The sequence below is a fragment of the Schistocerca nitens genome, chromosome 10 (assembly GCF_023898315.1).
Source record: "Schistocerca nitens isolate TAMUIC-IGC-003100 chromosome 10, iqSchNite1.1, whole genome shotgun sequence".
In the NCBI taxonomy this organism is placed as follows: domain Eukaryota; kingdom Metazoa; phylum Arthropoda; class Insecta; order Orthoptera; family Acrididae; genus Schistocerca; species Schistocerca nitens.
The window spans coordinates 68,423,142-68,448,425 of NC_064623.1; the positions used below are offsets into that span (position 1 = coordinate 68,423,142).

At 40.1% G+C, this 25,284-nt stretch overlaps 1 protein-coding gene across 8 annotated transcripts in view; it reads right to left on the reverse strand.

Moving 5' to 3' along the window:
- Positions 1 to 25,284, reverse strand: part of LOC126210040 (YLP motif-containing protein 1-like) — a 392,244-nt gene that overhangs the window by 89,552 nt on the left and 277,408 nt on the right. For 4 of the 8 annotated variants that reach the window (XM_049939145.1, XM_049939142.1, XM_049939143.1 and 1 more), the window contains one exon: positions 17,809 to 19,208. The exons of 3 other annotated variants lie outside the window; for them this stretch is intronic. In XM_049939145.1, the coding sequence (XP_049795102.1) occupies positions 19,068 to 19,208 (141 nt within the window). In that variant the 3' untranslated portion in view covers positions 17,809 to 19,067. Of the gene's footprint in view, positions 1 to 17,808; positions 19,209 to 25,284 lie in introns of those variants that run through there. One more of the 8 variants, XM_049939146.1, reaches the window with a different exon arrangement.

The following is a 25,284-nucleotide window of genomic DNA, read 5'->3' on the forward strand; positions in this document are numbered from 1 at the left end:
TGGGTCCACCACAGCCAATCCACCGTTGAGGAAATGTGTTGTTCGGATACTGAGATACTTGTCTGGTACAGTGAATCGGTGATCCATCATGCTGCAGGTACATTTGCTGTCGTTGCTGTCATGTCACACCTTCCAAATGTGGAGATAGGTTTCTGTCAGCAAATGTGTGTATGCTGTGGCAGGAACACAGGCTCTATTGCCAGGTCATCAATCATACCACACCAGAATCTAACTTGGAATCTTGTTTCCCTAGTGTCATGTGGGTTCTGCTTCTTCAAAGTATGAGGATTGTGGGTGTTGATGATACCACTGCGTGTCAATGTATCCTCATCTGTAAATAATGTGTATTAGAGGACGTCTCTGTGTACAGCCAACCATCACAAGATTGCTGTCTGCTCACTGAGTCATCTGGATCAGGTGCTGCACGGACTACACACGGAACGGTTACAAGTCCTCGGAATGCAGCGTACGCCACACTCGCTTTTGTGGAATATAGAGCCGACAGATGATGCGCTGTGTACCATTGCAATAATGTCTTCCCTTTCCTGAACTGAGTGGATCGCCTCACGTTCTGATGTTTCGTGCACTCTGGGTAGTGTTCCGGATTCATGTAATGTTTGAAAAATCCTGGGAAATACCCTGGCACAGGGGATTCACTGATCTGGGAAATGTCTCTGGTATTCTGTCACAGCCGCACGGACAGAGCCATTACAGTACCTGTACACAAACAAAATGTATTCTACACGGGTGAACGTACGCGACATGTTGGTATTCACGGACACAATGGACTTGCTCAATTAAACAACACTCAAGCACGATACGCACACGGCCTCACGACTGATCATTGATGCAACTCATGGTAGCACACTGGATACGCTTGCAGCTATTCCCTCGGTTTGACGTCACAGCGCTGTCATCTGTTGGAGAACTCCCACACCTCTTGCAGGATGGATCTGTCACCTGTCCCACCACTATTCAGTCCACCACAGCACCTACACAACATTTCAGCAAGTAATATTAACTCTTTATCTTCACGTTCATTCATGGATTTGTGTAGTCTTAAAGCCGGTCCAGTTCCATAACGATCGAAAATCTTGAGTCATGTTCGTAGGACCTTTACGATTTATTTTCACATGTAGAATCACCTCACAAATTATGTGGCATTCCTCCTGTATCATCCTGTACGAATATTCCTCCCACGCCCACGTTCCAAATGGATGATTGTTATACAACTTGACCTATAGTCGTCAGTGTGACCTACACGATCGCACTGCCGAAGGCGAATGAGCACACCGTCTGCTTATACGAGACATTATCCGCGCTTCGGTGTCCTGTAGAGGGCGCCACTGGGAGCAATATTCTGCCCGAGCTGGCGATAGTCCGCTCGTATATAAGCGCGACGGAAGCTCGGTGGCGCTGCACCCGACCTACTGCGGGAGCAGTACCGATGTCGACGCTCACAGTAGCCAACCCGAACCACTAGGCCCCGCACTCAATCAATTAGGCACATGCAACAACAGCAGCTAAGCTGCTTACACTGCCTTTGCACCTGGCTTATGAAACCATAGTTTTGAGAGCGGTGGCGCTGCGTGTCCGAAGGCGTCCATCAAAAGTAGTGGTCGTCAAACTTCAGCTCGAATCATTCGTGTCGCTCACGGTCCCTGGCCGTATTTTATAATAATATGCATCTAGTGACTCACAACCGAATCCAAAAATGCCAATAAACGTTAAGAGCTTCTTAAGGGTGTAGTTTTCCTGCTCAGTAACAAACGACAACACTTACTGACAAGGAGACGCCACGACCGTGGGGTCCGGGATTTGTCCGAAATTTTGTATGGTGAAAGAGGACCCCTAACACCTCACGTGGTTAAAATATTAGGACGCACTACTCGGAAAATCCCGGGAAAAATCGATCCAACGTTTCTTAGGTGCCGTATGAGTATAAAATGTTAGTCCATTGCCGAGCCGCCGTCTGGCCTACATGTTTAGCGGTCGGACACTTACGCCAGAGGTCTCGGGTTCGGTTCCTCCTCTGTCACTTTTTTTTTCTTCTGTTGCTTGCAAAATTGCAGCGCGTTGTTACAGGAGAATCGAGAAATTAATTCCCGGGAAGACTGTACAAAAATTCATTCTATAATTCACCATCAGTTATCGTCACCAATATTCCGAAACATGATTCAATATGCCTTGTTTGCCTCAAAATTATGAGAAACTCAAAACATTTTCGTAAATGTTAATGGGGCATATTTTTGTACAGATTTATTGCAAACGCCCTGTGATTGTAAAAAATCCGCTTTTATATGTTGCGCAAGATGTCGCAAAAATTATTGCTTTGTTCGTTTTTACGATAATTACCACTGCGGTTCTTGTTTATAATTATTATATGTATAAAAATAATTGAATGTTTCCCAATCAAATTTGTCATTCTGATTAAAAACCCAATGATTCTCCTTATATACTTTACAATGAAAAATGGAAAACCCACCGCCATGAATTGTGTTGTTGGACAAAAAGAAAATAATTTTTATTCAATAATGTAACTAATTTGTTAAAGATAATGTAGGTTTGGGAAACTTTCTGAATAATTGATGGAATAACAATAGAAAATCAAATAGAAGAAAAAAAAGTGCCAGAGGGGGAATAGAACCCGTAACCTCTGGCGTAAGAGCCCGAGCCCTAAGCATCCAGGCCACACGGCGGCTCGGCAATGGACTAACATTTTATACTCATAAGGCACCTAAGGAACTTTGGATCGATTTTTCCCGGGATTTTCCGGGTAGTGCGTCCTAATATTTTAACCACGTAAGGTGTTAGGTATCCTCTTTCACCACACAAAATTTCGGACAAATCCCAGACCCCACGCTCGTGCCGTCTCCTTGTGAGACAGTAATATTTTAAGATGGTTCACTGTAATTGGCGTTGGTGAATTCGGGCGTGAGGTAAGTAAAGTTCGCAGTGTATCTCCGGGGCAGCTGTGCGGCGTTAGAAGAAAACTGGAGAGGATGTTTTATTGTGTCTTCCAATGCTGACAACACATGGGCGACAGCGATTCCTACTGATCAGTTGCTATGGTATAAATTTTGACATGGAAGTAACAAGGATACGTGAATGCACATCACAGAGACCGTCATCTGTAAAATGCAGTACTTACATGCAGCAAGGAATTAATTTAATTACGGCGTCGCGATGGAGTGCACTGAGTACAAGAAAACTCGAAAATCATTTATCAAACTTCTGTCATGGAGTCATATTCAATGGTGCATTTCAGTATAGGTAAAATATTATTACAGTAATTCGTACAAATAGTAAAAAACAACAACACTTCACGATGCAACTATAGATTGCTGAGGTAGGCAGTAATCTGAAACAGGCTATAGTCAACACGGAGTATTCCAGATGGTGACGACTTTTAACCATCAACACTTGGGGCTGGAGACCAACTTATCGTGTCCATTTTACAGCTAGACTACAGGGAGCTCATAACGTAGCATATCAATTAATAATAAGATCGGCACATTTACGATCCGATGCGCCGCCCCAAAATGCCAGTACTGACTCCTGAGCACGAAACTTGTTGACGTCGACTGATCTTCGCCAGCAGTACGTAATGAGAGGGTGCTTATTTGCACGTGCTCTCCCACACCAAGTAGAGCCAATTATTTGTTAGACGCTCCATTTGCGAAAGGATATACATTCCAACGCGTGCTTCCCCACTGGCGTCGATGTTCTCCTGTGCACCACACTACAGTGTTAGGGTGGTTGTTCTTGACGCAGAATCGTTTCATCAGTTCATAATAAACATTCAGTCGTCGATGTATATCATTTGGTATCACTTCACAGGCGGTGATGCCATCCGCTGACGCGTAAAACGTACAGAGTGTTAGTTCGAAGTTTGCCGGTTGTCAGAGGGGGCGCAACTGCAGCAGTTACGTGCAATTTCACAAGTAAAGGAAACAGCATGAAACACACTCAAAGAGAAAACAGTAACGCAGCAGACAATAATGGCTGCATCACAAATTACTGTCAGTTACGTAACACTAGCTGCAGCAAAAAAATACAGGGTGTACATAAAGTCCGGGAAAATTTTCAATTATTTATTGCACAAAAACTAAACATTGTACAGATGTCATACATTTTGCATTTTGAAGAGAAACACTGAAAGTTTTTTCATTTATACCGCCACAGCGTAGTTTGGTAATTAGTCGATAGTCAGCGCTAGTCGCAAACATGGCTCCACATTCACTTCACTCACACTGGGAGTCCGCTTCTCTCTGCCGGGCACAAGCAACCCATAGTAACGAATGAATTGTGCCAGTGGTAAATGGCCTTCCTTGTTGGTGGCTTCTTATCGTAAGTGGTTCTAAACATCCGTTGAACAGCTGTAGCACATTTGTTTTTGTCGAACTCAAACACAGAAAGCTCGCTCCGCACCTGAACTCGCCCTGTTTATAACACACTGAAAACAATGGATGGGACGCAGAAACGTATATCCTGTGCAAGATTGTCCAGAAAGTAGTCCGCCAAGTGAAATGATATGCAACATATCAGCAGTTAGTGTCCTCTTGTGACAAGTCGACTCGGTAGCGTGTTTCATATTTGAGACACAGACGTGGTGCAGTGGATAGCACACTGGACTCGCATTTGAGAGGATTTAGGTTTTCCGTGATTTCCCTAAATCGCTGTAAGTAAATACCGGGCTGGTTCCTTTGAAAGGGCACAGTCTATTTACTCCCCCCCCCCCCCGAATCTTCCCAAACTTATGCTCCTATCTCTATTGACATCAATGTCACCGCATGTTAAACCCTAATCCTCCCCCCCCCCCTCCCCGTCATATTTGAGACATCGAGGAATCAAAGAAGAAAAACACCCTATTCTATGCATAAGTATAACGTTCTAAATCGCATACTCGTACACGTCGCAGTGGCTTATTGTGAACTCAGTATGAAGAGACAACTACTTCTACTGGACAAGCTCAAAAAGTTTCGTTTTTCCACACAGCTGATGCATTTGTTAAAAAAGGAAAATATATTTAACCATAAACAACTCATTACAATGACTTTAATCGTACGACTGACTGTCGTGTCCTGACATAGGTGGGAGAGGGAAAAAAGGGGTTCCTGGTCAGTCTGCGCTCCCGAGCGGTACAGAGCAGACGGCAGAATGACAATTCACAGAGAAGGCATTTGATTGTTTTCTTCTATCTGGGCCAACACTGGTACAGGCATTTACTAGAAATGCAGGTGGTGAGACTCGGTAGGGTACTCGTTGTGGAGACTTTTGGACAAACAGGGTTTTGAAATAGTTGTTTATTCCAGACAGGACTAACTAATACACTGGGGGCTAGTTCTAGGGTTAGAAAAAGCATGAATAACACTGTTACAACAGAAACCAGTGCAGGTCCCAGGAGTGGATGCTAACCACAGTAGCAAACACTAGCAGCACCTTAAGGCAACAACTTAGTCGCAAAATAAAACATACTGAATGTGACACTGTTCACCGAGGCACTCCAAGTGAGAGAGCAGACTTACGCGGAGCTGGACCGAGGCTGGAGTCGACGGACGCGGATTCGGCGCCCAGATCGTCTGACTGAGAACTCCGCCAAAATGCGGAATCTAGGGGTTTTAAAGAGTCGCGTGGGGGCACTGTTTTTCCCACTTGAAGCCACTCGCGCAATCCCGTAGGTCTCTTGTCGGTGCCTGCCAATCACAGTTTAGTTAGGTACCCTCTGCTGCTCCTAAGGCGGGGATGTTAATGCAGTTGCACTAAGTCCGTATTTTGTATCAACATTGTTCAGCTGAAAGCTAAACGTAACTGCTCTGCCAAATAAGGCTTGCAATATTATTGTTATACGTCATTTAGCCTCGCCCCTCAGTCTCCCCGGAGTAGGGAAGGGACTGCTAGGTTAACAGTTTTTCGCGTTTCTAACCCTTGTGAGCCTACTGACGTTGCTGTTCTCAGGGCTTGTATCAAGCTGGCTTTATACGCTAGTATATGCCTGTTGGTTACAAAGAAGAATTTTCTATGATTAAAAAACTAGATGAAAAATACTTTCATTACTTTTCATTAAAATCGTTGACAGCTTCGTGTCGGCCACTCTAAATAAACGTTTCCGTTAAAAGTAACTTAAGCTCATAAAAGAACGCTATCAAAAACTTTGACCACTTATCCGATGACATATAATGCCCAACATATAGCAACACTACAGACTGACCAGGATAACAAAGTGATTGCCAACTATAATCCCTTCATCATAAGAATAAATCTGATGTAACCACTGCACTACGTATTCTTCCGCGCTTGCTGGAACCTCATTGGATTTCCGTTTCACGTGGGACTGCAGCCAAGCTGTCTCGAGTACTGTCAAGTACGATAATAAAGGTAAGTTTTGTGCTGTGCGTTACGCGCTCATAGACTTAGAGATAATACGAGACAACAGGTTTACCAGCGCATTTAACTTGGACAGCACTGGCCGGTCAGCTGGTACAGCTAGCCTGCAGTGACGTGACCAGCTGCAGATTACAAGTAAAAAGAGACGAGCAGAGAAGCAACACAGCTTCGAATGTCATTTAATTTTTAAGCAGAATGAAATAATACACTGCAAATCTCCCACAATACGCTCCTTAGACAACTAGACTAAAACCGCAACAAGTTATCGTTTTTAGCTAACGTACTATTGTAATTAAAAATAAGAATGATGAAAATTCCTGACTTAACCACAGGGTAATTTTTCCGCATTAGCTGTGTGTAACGTAAGGGTATCGAAGGATTTCGCCGTATAGTTAAATATTGAAGCCACTGCAGGTATTACTTACAGTGAGTCGTCTGGTAATCTCTTAGCTCCTTCCTTATCCGAATCCGAGAAATACATTTCAGTTCTGGAAGTGTCACCTGCTACATTCATAACGAGCCTATCAACAACAGAATGCACGAAGCCAACGAGGTGCAGCATTTTCTCTTCCTTTATTACAAGCCGTTCTATATCCCGAAAGCGTTCGGCAGTGACGTGTGAAAAAGCTGCGTGCGTTAGTTCCAGTACATCTGACAGCTTAAGAGTCCAGTTAGTTCTCGGGCCAAATCCCGCAGCTTGGCTCCAGATCAGTTCTGTTGGGTTCATACTGTAATGGTACAGTAGCAAATGTAAAAATGTACATTTGTATGATGTGCTCGATGCTGTGAAAATGATTGTTTTTCATGTTTCTACGATTCTTATCTAGCTCTTTGGTACAAAACAATGGACACAGTCGAAACAGGGAGGATTTAGTTTTTCATTTTTACCTTAAAAATTAAACTGTTATATTTCCTTAATTTAAACAACTTTTATGAATAGTGTTTCATAAAATATCAATAATTAAGAAATTGTATTTGAAATGGAAACTGGAATTTCGCGTCCAATATGTAATTAGAAACAAGAAGACGTGCATTATTCGCAAGAAATGATGAGTTTTATAATTACGAGATGCATGTATTTCAAATTGAACGAGGAAAAAACATGATTGTTGTGATGGGATGCTTGTATAGATCACCTGGGTCAGGATCTGTAGTTGTAGAGCGCTTCAGACAGAGCTTGCAGAATATCATTAGTAATTTTCCTGATCATGCCGCTGAAATAGGGGGTGACTTCAACTTGCCAGGTAAACATTGGGGGTGTTATGTCATCAAAACTGGTGCCAGAGACTTGTCCGAAAATTACCTTGGGCAGATAGTTAGAGAACCAAGTCGTGGGTGCAATGTCTTAGACCTCCTGACAACAAACAGACCTGACCTTATCGAATCAGTTAACGTAGAGGAAGGTATCAGAGATCATAAGACTGCGACAGAATCTATGACGACGGGTCCAACAAGGAATGTTAAGAAAGGTAGGAAGATATACTTGCTCAGCAAGGGTGACAGGATATGAATTTCAGAATATCTCATCAGTCAGCACCAAATATTCCTTGATGAGGACAAAGATGGGGAGAACAAATGGAAAAAAAATTCAAATGCATCGTTCAATTTCCCCTAGACAAGTATGTTCCGAGCAAGGTTTTAAGGTTGGTTCGTTGGTTTGAGGGATAAAGAGACCAAACTGCAGGGTCACCAGTCCCTTGTTCCCGACGCAAACAACGCTCAGGGTAAAATCACTCCCAAAGTACATTTGGAAAAGTAAATCGGGGAAAAGGAATGCGGAACCACAACTAATGAGATAACGAATGGCACGAACAAAAAACAGGGAAAACATACACCATAAGGAAAAGCAGAAGAAGGTATTAAAACCATAAAGCAGATGGTATGGGCTGACTGATCACAAGAATAAAAGAGGATGAGCCAGCAACTCTGCAACACATTATAATGTCCACCCCAGATTACAAGGGGAGATGAACACATGAATGGAAAAAAACAAATGCAAAGAAATGGTGACAGAGCTAAAATGGAAGGAGGGTGGAGGCCTTGGAGAGAAGGTCAAGCGTCCACCCTTAGATGGTACGATAACCCCCCCACACACACACGAATAAAATGTAAAACTGAATCTGCTGTTGAGGCATTGTCGCCCGATACCAAAGGTAGGGTGCTGGGAAGGTTAAAAGTCTGCCGCAGAGTGGCTAAAATTAGGCACTCAAGCAAGATGTGCACGACTGTCAGAAGGGAGCCACAGCGACACCAAGGTGGGTCCTCGCAACGGAGGAGGTAACCATGTGTTAGCCACGTATGGCCAATGCAGAGCTGGGAAAGGACAACAGATCCCCTGCGAGTGGCTCGCATAAGTGACCACCACACATTCATTGTCTCCTTGATAGCACAGAGCAGGAGCGGATGTGATCAAGAGGGCGATAGATGGCAGCCAACTCTGCAGTGAAAATGTTGAAAAAAATGGCTCTGAGCACTATGGGACTTAACTTCTGAGGTCATCAGTCCCCTAGAACTTAGAACTACCTAAACCTAACTAACCTACGGATATCACGAATAAAACGTAAAACTGAATCTGCCATTGAGGCATTGTTGCCCAACACTGAAGGTGTGCCAGTGCAGTCAGAATGGTACTAAGGCTTGAACAGCATGGTCGTGTAAGTCTAATAGCCAGACTGGTGTAGTAATACCTGCACCGGTGCAGTAGGAAAGGTGCAACTGGTGAATTGGTGTGAAAGGTGCAATAGTCAGAGTGTTGCAGTGCTATAGACGGGGCAGTGTAATTAGAAAAGTGCAGTAGGAACAGCCCCCAACCTCCAAGTTTTGGATGCGACGTCGCCATCTGGCACCTTGTTGTCTACTTGTGGTTCCACCATCCTCTAGAGACTTTCCACGTGTGCTCATGGCAGTAGTACACAAAAAGTTTCTCCATTCCTAAGGTGACAGGTTGTATCAATCTGCTCTTTGTAACAGTGACTTATGTCCGTGGCTCGTATCACCTTTAGACCGATTCCCCATTCATCTTGACTCCACTTATATACTTTCCTGCATCACAAGCCCAAAACATCACCAGGTGGAATTCAGTCTTGCAACAGGCATTGGTAATAGTGTTATAGCTTATTAATGTATAATATAAACTGTATCCTGCACTCTTCAACTAACATCTGTTAACTGTTGTAAACAATCACCTTGCCCTTTACAGGGTGAGAATTTTTTATTGTATGTGGTTTGCAGATTTCAGTGGGGTAAAATACAGAAAAATTACTCATAGCCCACTAAAAACCACCAGTAAAATTGGTATCCCCTGAAAAGTGTTAAAGAAGGTAGCGTATGGCAGTCGGCCATATTCCTGGCACGACCTGGAAACTACTTTCACTTTCAGCACAGCTCAACAATACGGTTGGTTGGTTGGTTGGTTTGGGGAAGGAGACCAGACAGCGTGGTCATCGGTCTCATCGGATTAGGGAAGGAAGTCGGCCGTGCCCTTTCAGAGGAACCATCCTGGAGTGATTTAGGGAAATCACAGGAAACCTAAATCAGTATGGCCGGACGCAGGATTGAACCGTCGTCCTCCCGAATGCGAGTCCAGTGGCTAACTACTGCGCCACCTCGCTCGGTGACAATAAGGGGTCCAATGGTACTTTGGCACTCATGCCACTTGCTTCAGGGTGTAGAACCTCCCTACATACAATGCAACTTCTAGTATTTAATACACATGCTCATTCCGGAACCATGCGAGTAAGAAAGCTATTAATACTAGCCATTAAAGTACGATGGCATTCCAGCTTTTAATGATTAAGTTGTGATGAGATGCAGATTAATTTTCATAAACACCAACTGTCACTTGAAAAGAAAGAAAAAGTTCTGCAGCTGTTAGAATAAAAGTTTGTAGTTCTTTGAATGAGTTACAGAGATAACATAGTGATTACTCATATAATGCAAAGGGCAAAAGGCTGATGCTTAAAGCATGAGGTGAGTAAACTCACCCCAGACTCCTCACGGCGGCCAGGTTGTGCTGTGCTGTGATTCTGACAGAGCAGCAGTACCCAGATGCTGATGCTCCACATCATCATCCTGAGAATAATTCCAGAACTGCTGTAATGTGCAATACCAAAACAACCCTTCCATATCACTCGATATGGTACCATCGTTCATAATATGAATTGCCCACTAAAATGAATACATTCACTCACTTCCAGTTAACCTTATCAGCTGTTCACTCACTCTCAAAACACTTTAACAAAAGTCTTTTTGATACGAATGATGCCATGTGAACAAGCATTTGTCATTAACAGATCGTGGGAGTTAGTTACAGAGTTTTGAACAAATTGAGTAGTACTCAATTAACTGTTGGGTAATCGATCACCAAAAAGAGCTCAGTTATCCATCTTCCATTTGAAGAGGCATTAAACCCAACTTTCAATCACAACTGGCAAAACGCTCTTCCAAACAGTGGACCGACTGCATTTGCCACTCACAGCTTCTGCTCAGTTCTCCAAATCTTCTGTTGACCAATTCCTTTACTAAGCTGAAGCACAATGCTGCACCTGCGTAACAGCTGGCCAGCTGTTAATGACTAGTACTGGCATTGTTGTACGCCTCTTTTGGCAATTTATTGAATTTAACTTTGTGGCTGGATGCCATTCTTGTTGCTGCAGTTGTCAGTTACCTAAGGGAGGGAAATCATTTGCATCCTCCAGACTGTCAATCGTCTTAACTTTCATTCTGTGTGAGCTCGTATTTTAACTGTGCGTATCACATCTTCTGAGGTGAAATGTGGGGACCAGCCCTGAATTTGCCTAAATGAGAGCGCGAAACTACCTAATGACTACACTCAGTCTGGTCGGTGCACCAGCCACAGTCATTAATCCACCACGGGGTTTCGATCCGAGTATGGTTCACCTCCCCATCTGGCGAGATAGCAAGCTGCGCATTATGCTGTAAGAGCAGATAGCTAGCCAGCTGTTACTATTGCTTCACAGATGTAGTTCAAAGTCAGATAAGAGTGCACAGTTGATTAAGAGTTCGCTAGCTATACTTTTATGTCAACTAACCCGACTGGCCACCTGATGCTACCAGCCTGTCAGTGGAACCCTCCTGACAAGATTGAAATCACACAAGCTAACTCCAGACATTGTCTATGTTTAGCAGAAACGAAATGTTTTTCTAACAGTTCATTATAGTAGTTTCATTGGGCTCAGTAGCAAAATACAGCAATTACATTAATTCAGTACAATTTCCAATATTTCCACTCGGTAGAGCAGATACTTAGATATTGAATAACGTAATGTATCGCAATACATGACTTATGTAGAATAGTAAAATTTGAGGTTGCATTTTTTATGTTGAGAGTGGCTGAGACTGCACACTCTGAGTTTGGCTAAGACTGAGCATTCCAAAGACTGCACAGCGTTTGGAGTGCATAGTCTCGGATGCCCTCTCTCTCAGTGTATGCACTGTTTGTTTTTATTGTGCCAAAAACTTTTAGCCTGTGCATACTTTAAACTGTTAGTATCACAATACAGTAATGGGCAAGTACACCAGAAAACTGAGAGAAATGTAATTTCCCCTGTAGAAATACTAAATGAAATGCATGTTAGAAAGGAAAACTGTGAAAGCAAGAAATAAACTGCAAACTCTTTTGGCAGTGGGGAGTTTACTGTTCAAAACAATCTTTAGAAAGTAAGATTTGAAGTTACTTTTTATATGTTGTACACGAAATCCATAAAAAAGTAATTTTTTGCTCCTTGTTTTAGTGTTGATGTGTTATTCAATAAGAGTAGTGTGTTTTTTCACCTTTTCTTCCAAGAAATGTCTCTGTTTCTCTTGGTAGGTTCAAGAAGATTTTTTTCTGATGAAATGCAAGAACAGCTGGTAGCTGGCAAGTTTATGTATAGATATGAATTTTCAGTTTTACAATTCAAAAAGGAAGAAAATTGTGCAAATTGCTTATCAGTTTGCTGAAGAATGGTGTAAGTCAGTGATTAAACAGTGAAAGGAAAATTGCTCGAAAAGGGTAGGTCAACGGGTTTTCGAAAAGGGACAGGCAGTCCTTCAGAAAGCCAGAAAACTGTAGTATGAGAAGGGCAATTGGCTTTAATAAAATATAAGTATAATTTTTTTTTACAATTTAAAATCTGTTTAAGGACAAAAGAAAGTTCCTTCTCACAGAATCCTTAACTCTGATGAAGCGGAGTACCAACAATGCCTAACAAAGCACCCAAAGTAATTTCACCAAAGGGTAAAAAAAGGAGTCTGTAAGGTGCCTTCAGCAGAAAGAGGTCAAAATATTAGTACTGTTGTTTGCTTTAGTGTTTCATGTATTTATATAACACCAGCCATGACATTTGCCAGGAAGTGCATGAAACAGGAACTTCACACTGAAGCACTTAGAACATTGCCTCTTATCTCTAACAGTGGCTACATGGCTGCTGACATTTCTGTTGACTAGCTGAAGCACTTTGCTCATCCTACAAAACCAAGCGAGACAGACCCAGTTTCATTACTTCTACATAATAACACTACTTATCTACGTCTTTCGGCTGTTAACCTTTGAAGGGAAAATTTTGTAACTGTGGTTTGCCTGCTGCTCCATGCCAGTCATAAAATACAAACTTTGAACAATGGTTTTTTTGGTACTCTGAAGACTGCACAATCAGCAGAGGTGCAAAAATGGAGGGTGACCAATACGGAACCTGGTACACATCAGTGTTATAATCAGAAAAGCACCAAGTGTGTCAACTACTGAGGAAACTGGAGTATACCCATTCATCCTAAATGTGTTTACTGAGGAAGATTCCTCCCATCCTTCTTCAGTGATTAAAAAACATTTCCATTTTTGAAAGCATGCCAAATTACTCCAGAGAAGAAGAAGCAAAAAACAATCCAATTGTTTGTATTTGTAATGACTTGACTGTTCCCTGTAGGTGTTGATGAAAACATTTTTGCTCTGCAACTTACAAAATTCAAGAAAACAGGACAAAAGGATGGAGATTATTTAAAATGAAAGATTTCATTATTCCGGGTCCACTGTCAAGATTAACTAGAGCTGAAATTGTTGGCAAGATGAACTAAAAGAGAAACATAAACATGAAAATAATAACAGCAAAACACTCAAAGTAATCCAAAACCAGGAAACAAAATCTGTTTCTTCAGAAGTTCCTACTAACAATACGACTAAAGATAACACAATGAAGGAAATAAATAAGCTTCTTGATATTCATCCCTTGCCAAAATGAAAAGTTGAAAAATGGCATGTAAATGTACAGAAGTCTGAAATAGTATCAGCTCACTAATTAAAATTTCGCTGGAAGCAAGGAAAGCAAAAATGGAACAAGAACTTGAAGGAAAGGAAGACAGGCCAAAAGAAAGACATAAGAAGCTTAAGGAAAACAGAAAGCTTGAAATAGAAGAATATTAAAAGGGCTCAAAATATATCAAATCGAAATGATGAGCTGACTGGGATGTGAAGAAACAAAGAAAAAGAAGAAGAAACCTTTTATGCCTGTTGCTGTGAGAGTTATGAAGATTGTTGGGTTCAGTGTGGATGGTGTCAAAAATGGCGGGATGGGGCATGTCTTATGAAGGCTCATGACGTTATTTGTATTTGTGATCATTGGTAGGGTTTAAAGACTGCACGGTCTTGCCCAACATCCTTACCCAACTAGATGGTTAAGACTGCGCAAATAAAAACTTTTAAAAATTGTTAAAATAAATAATTTGTAATTACATTTGAATTTTCATAAACTTGATTACATTAGGCTATTAGATCACACAAACAAAATTTTCAATTGTTTTGAAATAAAATTGGTCATTTCACAGCCAAATATATATGACGTGTGCATTCTTACCACACTCCCCCTACCTATTACAATAATTTCAGTGATGAGCACAAAAATTGCATATGAAGTTCTGAATATTTTCATTTCTAAGTAGTGAACAGTGATCATATATTTTTCAAAAGTTATGTTCATTTGGACCCTCTGTGTGGCTTATACTTGCATATTTCATGAATTGTTTTCAATAAATGTTTCACTGAATTCAAGCAAAAATAACTTAAATACTGAATTAGATATTAAATTTTGTTAATATTAGAGCAACTTTTCAATTTTAGTTTCAATATTTACATAGAGACTACCTCCTTACGGTTTCACTTTCTTTTGTTCAGATACATAGCTGCCTTCTTCAATTTATTCCCAATATAAAGAATATACATCATATTATAAGTTTAGAATGGGTTTCTCTTTGTGCCTACATCACCTTCCAATATTCCACACAGTCACTCACTTTCAGAGACATAATAAAAGGGCTATCAGATATTACAATAATGACAAAATAATTGGATGTACAGCAATACAAAGACACAATAAATTTAATAAGTGATTCATAAAACAATACACACAAAATATACTTTTCATAAAAATTATTTTAACCACACAAAAGACCTTTATTATCAGCACAAAAATCCTTTCCCATTTGCAGACACTTCCCATGCAAGCGAAAATAAAATGTCAACAAAATGTGATGTTATAAATTCTGATGTATATGTCTCTATTTTTTGATACTCGCTCTAGAAATTGCCACATTTCTTTCCTGCACTACCTATAGTATTCACTTTACACTTTGTTACAAAATTGACTGACTATTGGTTCCGGCTGTTAATTATGCTAACATGTTCTTTCAGAGAAACTTTATAATACGAGCTGAACATTTAAATCTAAAGACATGACAATATCAAGTATTACTGCTACTTACTGTATAGCAACAGTAGTACTACGTGTACTGCATTCATGGAAATTCCTAAACTATTACTTTCGTAATGTACAGGCATCTGCATACATATTCTGTCTCTATTGGTATGTGTAGTACCATGATGGGGGTGGCAACTAGGGTGATAATGATTTCTCAGGTGTATCACTGAGAACAGTGCATTCTATAGTGTAAACAGTGGACAGGAACAGATTTTAAATGAGGATAATGATATATCCCAACATGCAGCAAAATCCCCCTCCCAATTGGTGGTTTCATTCACTTTGAGGATTCAAATCAGCTCTGTCCTAAAACATTTCTGACAAATGCCAGAATGGTTCTTCTAACAACATCCTAATCATTTATTTTCCTCACCGATATTTTATTGGCCAAGCCTCCATTTATAATGACCATTGTGTAGTGAGGCATTAATCTGGCAATGAATCACATTGCAGCACGGTTAAGCGCAATGCCTAAATCTTTCTAAATTGGACTCAATCATCGTAATATTACATAAACTGCAAAATAATGTAACAATGGTACAAATACAGCACAACTGTCTATCTGATTCACCACTACCCTGTTCCAGAGCAGAAATAAAATCAAAACAAATTCATCAAAAAGTAGACTGTGTGCATAATAAAGGTTTACTAGTTCACAAAAATCAACCACTGATTAAATTAAGGGCATTGATAACCAGATGTATGTTGTCATCTCCCTTTTAAAAAAATTCAGAATATGAAACGCTCTCTGATATATACATAAAAGTGAAGTGCTACATACAGTTCAAATTATGTAAAGTTCAATCTGAATCAGTGTTTAACAGATATAAGAGCATACGCACAAAGAGCATTTCACGTTAGTTCAAACACTGTTTTCAAATCTGACTAGTAGTCGAGACAATAACAAAATAATACATTGTTCACATCAAGTCACAAATGAAAATTCCCAATGGTTCCAATTTGGTGTGGTTCAGTGGGGAATCAATAATAGATCTTAAGCACATATAAGCAATTCACAAACTGCACTACCATGGCACTTTACTAAAAGGCAGTAAATCGGTAACTTAGTCCAGACCTTTGACAATTTGCATATGCAGCTCAGAATCAGGTGAGAAACATTATGGAAGCAGGTACAAGTTATCTAAGGTAACTGGATGTGTAGCTATGTTTCTGTGATCAACGTCATGAAAGTAACCAAAGCAAGCAAAGATGCAAAAAGTAAACACACACACACACACACATGCACGCACACACACTTATTTCAAACATTTACATATACTGGTTTTGCAACAGTTGATAGTTTGTAGAATACCATTAGCTCACAATGACTGCAAATTAAGACTCAACATTTTGCACATACACTTTTAATTTGATGGCGCAAAACATTCACACTGATACTCAGTTTAAATATTCTGTCTGATTCTCTGGGTTCCTCAAAGAATAACTTGTCAATACATTAAATGATCTGAACATGTGTACAGCTTTTAAAAACAGGTTTGACCACACAGTGAGCTCATCTGACAACATATACTAATGAAGAAAATACACTTTTTTTAATTTCCAATTTTAAACACCAAAGCTTACTCTGGTGTCTGGTTTACATACAGAATAAAATGTCATACATAAAATATAGTATCTTCTTGATATCTTCATATCACATAACATTTATCAGCAAGCAAGGCAAACTGTTAATATAGCAGTCAGTCACAGAAACATCCAAAAGAGAAGTGAAAATGCAAAATATGCCAGAAGACTAATTTATTTATTCTTTTTGCGAGAGGGGTACTTAAAATTGTTAATTTTTTTGTGAATAATATTCAGAGAATAAACGTCAATACCACGAGAACATCTCACGGAAGTGGTAGGATCCAAACTAAACTGTTGGATGACAATCTTTTCTTTATCGTTTGAACTATATTTTTGTGCTTACACTAGTCATGTCCAAAAAAAAGCACATCTATGAAAGAAAAAGAAGTCTGCACTTAGATAACATTGGCTATTGTGTACCACAACATGAAGCAAAAATTCAGTGCGATGAAACAATTTTTACGCTAACAGTCACGACGATGGCGCGACAGCAATGTCATGGTCAACAAAATGCAAAGCAAAAATTAATAAATGCCATAATTGTACAGCTGAGAAACTTTGCCACGTGTGAAGAGAAACAAATAAATTACAGCACTCAGATTACAGAGGAAAACTCATGATACAAAAGCGGAACATACAGACTACACTAACTCAAATGTATGACAGCTAAAATCTGTCCATATGCTACACATTTCAAGCAATGACAAACGTACGATACTCGTTTTTTAGGTACAGTTTCTATTAAAAATAATAATCATGAATAACTGCAAGAAATGTTTGTTGAATAGTATGTCTCCATTTCATAACAGGAATGTCATCAGGATTTTATTCACAGTAGAAGCTTATTTGGCTACAGACTAAAAGACAAACAAGTCGTTAGAATATGACTGAAGGTGCTTGAGATACTAAAGAGAATGTATATTTACATGGCAAAGTAGCCGAGTTCTCAAACACTTAGCAAAATAGAGGTAGTCACTTTCATTGTCATGTACAAGCTTTCTATATAGCTTCAAATTAACAATATAATCGAAAACAAATGATATTCAATATTATTCAGAAATGTCTAAAAAAAATTGAAGAGACTCTCTTGAAATGTGTCATTTCTTTATTATATTTGAAAATTGCACTACACTTTTTTTTTTTTTGGTAGACTGAAACATGAAATGATTTACATGCAATACAAAAATACAAGTTGCACTATTTCTAATAAGTTATTCATTACATCTTATCGTGCCTCCAAGTTGTTCAAATTTCCATCCCGTTGAGTGAGAATGACGAAACTTGTGCAAAGCTACATCCAACGTTATTAAAACAACAATGTTGAATAAGTGTACAACATTCAGAATATAGGTGATGCAATAATTGTACGTGGTTTATTCACCATGGACACATACTGTGTATGTTCAGGTTGTTTAAATCACACTGAGCTGATCACACAACATTTATTTAGAAACATTATAGTTCTAACAACAAATTGATGCCATGTATATTTCAGAGTAGAAACAGCATAAAACTGCAGAGACTCTATTCTTCATCAACATTACAATACAAACAGAAGTAAATTTTCACTTTGTACAAGCACTAAACTGACTGCATCTTGCAAGATGCATTTCATTAATGCTCTAGACATCATGAAAATAAAGCAAGTAAGTAAAGGGAAGTGCTAATGATTAAATGTTATGAGACGTGCAAATCCGCCAAAATGAACAGCTTTAAATAATTGATAAGGTTAGGTGAAAAAATTAAACCGGTATCATAAAAAGCCCTAAAAAGGCATGTCAATACATGATGAAAAATAATGCTTTTATTCTGAATTCAAAGGGCTTGATCAAAATCCAAGCACATGACAGGAATGTTGTACTAGCTTATTAAAAGCAGTATTTTTTTCCATTTTGTTAGAAATAGAAGAGGACACCTTATACAGAAGGTAAAATTGCATGGAGCAAGTAACTGTCTTTTGATCATCCTGCATTTACTTGGAAAATACTTTGCAGCTTTGTTCTTCCTTGTCATCTCCTCAAATCAATCAGTGGAACACATGTACAAGAAATACGAAACATCGAGACATTGCACTAACAGAAAAGCGCTAGATGAATTATTTAATATCCCGCTGTGAGCTCAACCGCAAAAAAAATCAGGTACCCTCGACCAAAGTGGTCGCGTAAAAAGTAATGGAAAGATACTGGAAGATTTGCAATCCACCCTTAGCATCTCAGAGAGTGTAGAACAGCACAGCACTTGATTCTACATTCTTTCAGTTTGTCCAACAGCTGGGAACTACGCAGCAATACTAAACTTGGGTTTTATTTACAAGTGTAGCACTGGCAGTGGCCACCTTACTCTCTTCTAAATGTACTTGGTCTGCGTCAGTGCACCCTCTCCAAAAGTAGGATCTGTCATTCGTGCCCAATCGGTCTGGCCGACCACAAAGCCAATGGCACGCATCTTCTCCTGTTCGCGCTTCTCTTCTAAATCGGCCCAGCGAACCTGAGAAGAAAAAAATAGATTACTGTGCTTTCGAGTCCACAACTCACCTGTATTCTGTTTTCCATTTCCGTCAGCCTGCTTCTGGAGGATGCCGTAACACCCCCCTGATGAAGGCACGAATAGTCTCACATAACTAGTTCAATATAACTTTTAATGATATTCACAAAATAGAAGGCACACTTTCAAGTGTCCGGCCTGACTGACGATTCAATTTTCATGCACAATATTTTGAGGACTGCCCCAGGTGTCATCCTCAGGTGCTGCTGGTGACAACCTGAGATGTGATCACTACTTGCAATCTGACTGGATTGGGAGATATTGTCGATGAAGTGCCAATGTTTGAATGCAAGCTATGTCCTAGGTGTCCATTATGCACTTCAGATAGCAACCACTTTTGCAGTGTGTGCACTGCCATTATGTGACAGGTATTTTTGATTAGTGTTTCTAACTTTGACAGACAAATGTGAGATCTTAAACTGAGTGTGAGATCACAGGCTGCACTTAAATTGTGCACAAAAATGAAACTGTCGACATCATTGGACACCTGAAACATTGCTTCTTGTTAAAAATGACATATTCGTAAAATAAACAGAGCAACTTCCATTAAAAAAAAAAAAAAAAATCGCAATAAATGGTCTGATAAAATGTTTGACCTAAAACTATGTACATTCAATTACTTGAAACCTGATTTGCACCAGATAAAATTGTCATGTATTACCCAGCATCCTCATGGCATAATGGTATCACAGTTTTTATCATTTGCAGCAACTATTTAACTTCACAATTTTTTTAAGGTAGTTACGACATGGAAATGATGATGCTGAAACACAATTTGTCCAAGGCTACCACATGGAATGAGCTGGCAGGAGAAATAGCTCGATCCCACACTATTCAAGCACTGCTTGACATTACAGTATTGATGAGAAGCGATACAAGAGATAGACGAATCACAAAATTTTAAAGTACCAGTCTCTGGTAGCAGTGAGTGTAGGTAGTCATAATGGTGTAGGAGCTACAGACTGGCACAACAGCAATGTAGTAGCATAAACCGCAGACGGAGCTGTAGTAAAAAATCAGCAAGGATTCAGTTGTGAACGCCGTATCGTCATCATTAAAGCCTTGCATAGAGCAAGGAAGTCTATGTTATTGGTCATTTGGAAGGATATGTTATGATTGGCACTGTACTTTCACACTGGGTTGTATGTCAGCAATTGCCATCACAAAGCTGCATCTCTTGACTGTACTTACCGCATTTATTTTCAGAATCTGGAAAATCAAATCAAATACGATAGCATTTCTCTGATGTTTGTAATTCTAATTGTGGCATCACTATCTGAGGCCAGGTTCCCAAATACACACACTGCAGACATTTTGTCACAGATATAAAGGTGCCCTCCAGATTACCTCACAATACTTACAAAAGAAAGCAAGATTAAGGTCTAACATTTTGTCGACATGAGTTTGATAGAGAAGAGAGCTTAGCGTCTGGATGAAATAGAATGAGAAAGAAAATCAGCTGCACAATTTCCAAAGAAAACACATTGTTTATTAAAATCAATAGCCATACCTGTCTTTAAAATTTTGAAAGATAGATCCACGTATTTGGTAGCAGCCTCGGATACCTGGGCAGGTGAAACCTGAGTACCTTAAGCATGGCTGCAGCAGCAGCTGTGCTATTGATTTTAATAAACAATGTATGATGTCAAATTACATGAAATGTTACATTAATGCCAAACAGTGCAATAAATAGCAATTCATTAAAAAAACTCTAATGAGACATGTTATATCTAGCAGAACAGTAGAACTGTATAATAAAAAAGATAAGGCGAATGAAGAAGCCTCTTCTGCCTCCCTCTTTTTGAAAAAAAAATTTGAAGGACAGTTTCAACATCCAACGCATGAAAATGATTTTTGGATGCATGTAAATGATTGGCTACATAACATGAGATGTGAAATCCTGGATAGATTTGAGAAAAAATTTGCCAAACTGTTGAAAAATACTAGTAGGAAATCTAATGCTCAAATACCAGCTGCCGGCCGGTGTGGCCGAGCGGTTCTAGGCGCTTCAGTCTGGATCCGCGCGACCGCTACGGTTGCAGGTTCGAATCCTGCCTCGGGCATGGATGTGTGTGATGTCCTTAGGTTAGTTAGGTTTAAGTAGTTCTAAGTTTTAGGGGACTGATGGCCTCAGATGTTAAGTCCCATAGTGCTCAGAGCCAAATACCAGCTAAAAACCAGCCTGAACATGGGTTTTATGACAGGATGGTCAATAAAACTGAAATTAATTTTACAAAAATAGAAAATCACCTATCTTGTAAAGGTCTCAAATTCAATGTAAAACCTAGGCTTAGTGATCCTACTGTTATAGTAGATTTCATTGCTGATCTAAAGGTGGGTCTTTATAAGCATGAAATAGAAAAACTGCAACAGATTAGGATTGCTCATGAACATTGTAATGTGTTAATAAAAGAAAAAGTTAATGTCACTAGAGTAAATGAACTGCCAGTTGAGAATAAAGTAATATGCAGTATAAACCATACACTTAAACAGGATGATGCTCTTATAACTAGGGCTGATGATGTGTTTTTATAATATCCTAATTTCTGAATGTTGCATTTATCTGCATATACTTATTTCTAAGTAATAAGGCTTCTCATTAAGGCCTATTTGTATGGGTTGAAAGCTAGGTCATGAGCTTCTGACTACTGCCTTCCGCAACTGGTGGCTGTTTTTAACCGATATATTACACTTGCACAGTTGCTACTGCCACCATGCTTAAGATTCTAAAATTTCGTTTTTGATTTCTCCACATTTTTCATGCAGCCATTTTGCTTAGCTTCCCAGCACTTCGCATTTATTTCATTCCTAAGTGACTTGTATTTCTGTATTTCCTTGAGCATTTTTGTACTTCCTTCTTTCATCAGTCAGATGAAGTATTTTATCTATTATCCAAGGCTTCTTCGCAGTTGCCTTCCTTGTACATTCAGATTTTTTCCCAACTTCTGTGATTGCCCTTTGTAGATATGTCCTTTCTTTTTTAACTGAGCTGCCCACTGAGCTATTCATTATTGCAGTATCTATAGTCTCAGAGAACTTGAACGTGTCTCTTAATTCCTTAGTACTTCCACATTACATTACTTTGCACACTAATTCTTCCTGACTAGTCTCTAGTCAGCCTACTCTTAATCATTACTAAACTTTGATCTGAGTCTATTTCTGCTCCTGGGTATGCCTTACAATCCGATATCTCATTTCAGAATCTCTGCCAGCCCAAGATGTAATCTAACTGAAATCTTCCGATAATTCTGGACCTCTTCCAAGTATGCCTTCTCCTCTTGTGAGTCTTGAACACAGTATTCATTATTACTAACTGATATTTATTTCAGAACTCAATCAGTCTTTCTCCTCTATTGCTCCTATTACCAAACCCATACTCTCCTGCAACCATTTCTTCTACTCCCTCCCCTACAACCACATTCCAGTCCCCACGACTAATGGATTTGCATTTCCCTTCACATACTGAACTGTCTGTCCAATATCTTCATATACTTTCTCTTCATCATCTGTTTGCGACATTGGCATATATACCTGAACCATCATTGTTGGTGTTGGATCGCTGTTGATTCAGATGAGAACAATCCTATCCGACTTTCCTATTCACAATGAATACAACCCCACCTTATACCATCTTTTGTGACTGCTGATATTACCCTACACTCATCTGACAAGAAATCCTTGCCTGCTTTCCCTTTCACTTCACTGATGCCCACTGTATCTAGATAGAGCCATAGCATTCCTCTTTTCAGATTTTTTAGCTTCCCTACCACTTTCAAATGACTGACAGTCCACACTCTGGCTCGTAAAATGTTTCTCTTTTGTTGGTTATTCAATCTTTTTCTCTTGGTCACCTCCCCTTGGCAGTCCCCTCCCACAGACCAAAATAGAGGACTAGTCCATAATCTTTTGCCAATGTAGAGATCATCATGACACTTTTTCAATCACAGGCCACATGTCCTGTGCATACACATTAAGTGTCTTTAATACAGTGGTTTCCACTACCTTCTGCATCCTCATGATGTTGATCACTGGTGATTCTTCCACGTTTTAGGGGCAGTTTCCAACTCCAAGGGCAAGAGTCTGCCCTGAACCTCTGTCTGTTCCTGTGACCATTTTGACAAGGCCATTAGCAAAATGAGAGTGACTTCTGATGCCAGAAGCCATCAGCCGCAATTGCTGATGATTCTTATTAAAAATTTAACCGGTGATGAGGAAAAACCTGGGATCGAGGACACTTTGATTACTAGGCAAAGACGCTACCCCTATAGCAAGGGTGCTAATAGGAGAACTGTAGAAAAACTAAAATTGGAAGGCAGACAGATTCAGAGCTGTGCTTAAGAGTTCAGTGTCTTAAAAATGGCTCCACCTCACTCTATTCACTACATTTACACTTACTACAAACTCCCATAAGTCGAAACTACTACTTTTCTGTCTATTTGCAGTCACTGAATACTAACAAACATCTGACTTCTGCCAGAAAAAAATCATCTTTGGATCCGTTGCACAGTGAAAGAAAAACACACTTAAAGTGGCTTGCGTAAATTTAAATAAAATGGGCATGAAAAGAGGACACAAACTGGGAGCATACAGCTTTAAATTGTCAGCAGAGGGCCAGATATTTAACAAATGTGATATAAGTACAAAGTCTGGAAATAATACAGACACACACCACCAAGGTAACCGCAAGTAAGAGCCTATGTATGATACTGGCAACACAGTGCAACACAACAGCACTGTGTACTGTACAGTCTCTATCATCACCCTTTAGTGCCATTGGAGAGCAAAACCAAGCCAGTACATGACGGCTGCCATAAGGGGTCACAACGCTAGACACAGTTACAGTGATAAAGATTAGTGAGGGGTAAAAAAAGACTGAAACATAAATTACTAAAGAAAAAAATTATATGAACTGCACAGCCAAGAGTATCACTCACTACGACTTCTTCCCATTCCATTTGCTTACAGATTGTGAGAAGAATGACTGCTTAAATGCCTCTGTGGCCAATAGAATTAGGCTAATTTCATCTTCATAGGCACTGCGACAATGATACATATGGGTTTATAGTCTACTCCCAGATTCCTTACTTGATACTGGCTTTTGACAATGGAAAATCATGGGTGGAATACAAATGTTGACAGGAGTAAAGGTGACAATTCATGGTACAGTTAAGTCCTCAAGTGACTGAAAATGTTGTTAATCTTTTGGTGGACGATATCCTTCTTCGGAGCTAAGTGAGACCCACACACAGCTACACTATTCTGGTCAACTACATCGTAGCAACATTGCAGCTTGACTGGGGTGACAGGATGAGCGATGTGGAGCGGGGAAGAAAGGAGGTGGAGAAATGGCTGGAGGGGGAGGCAACAGCGGAGGGATGGGGGTGTGTGTGGACAGGATGTGATCATGGAAGTGCTGTACCCAGCCCAGTGTAGGCAGGAGGATGTATAGCAGGTGCTCTAGTGAAGGACTGGACTGGGACTTGATGGAGTGTTTGAGAGGGAGTTAAATGGAGACATGAGTGCCAGTCGGGTTTGTCAAACAGCCACTGAGTTGAATATGTGGTGCAAAGTAACACATGCTGACAGTGGGTGGTCAACTCTGCTCTCAGCCAAAGTTCAGAGGTTTCTGGTCAGTTTCATTCCAGTACATTGTAAGGTGTACGGTCACTGTGCTATAAAACTGAAGTGGCCTACATTGCAATAAATTTTTACGGCGATACTCTTCGAGACTGATTCGACTACTGGGTTCAAGTGACAAACCTAGGGCTGTGCCAACAATGAAGTTAAGTAGTCAGCAGAAAACCACATCACCGAGCACGACATGCTAGACTGTAATGGTCATTCTACGACCCGCATATAGACACTTCTCTGGCAAAACTCCAGCTTCTCTGAACACAGGCCCCCGCCCCACACTGATCTGCACTGGCCTATCAACCTCCCCTGTGAACCAGTCTTGGTCCTCAACCACATTGTGTGCCACACATGTCTGTAGTGGGTTTGCTCACTGGTGTCGCATGCC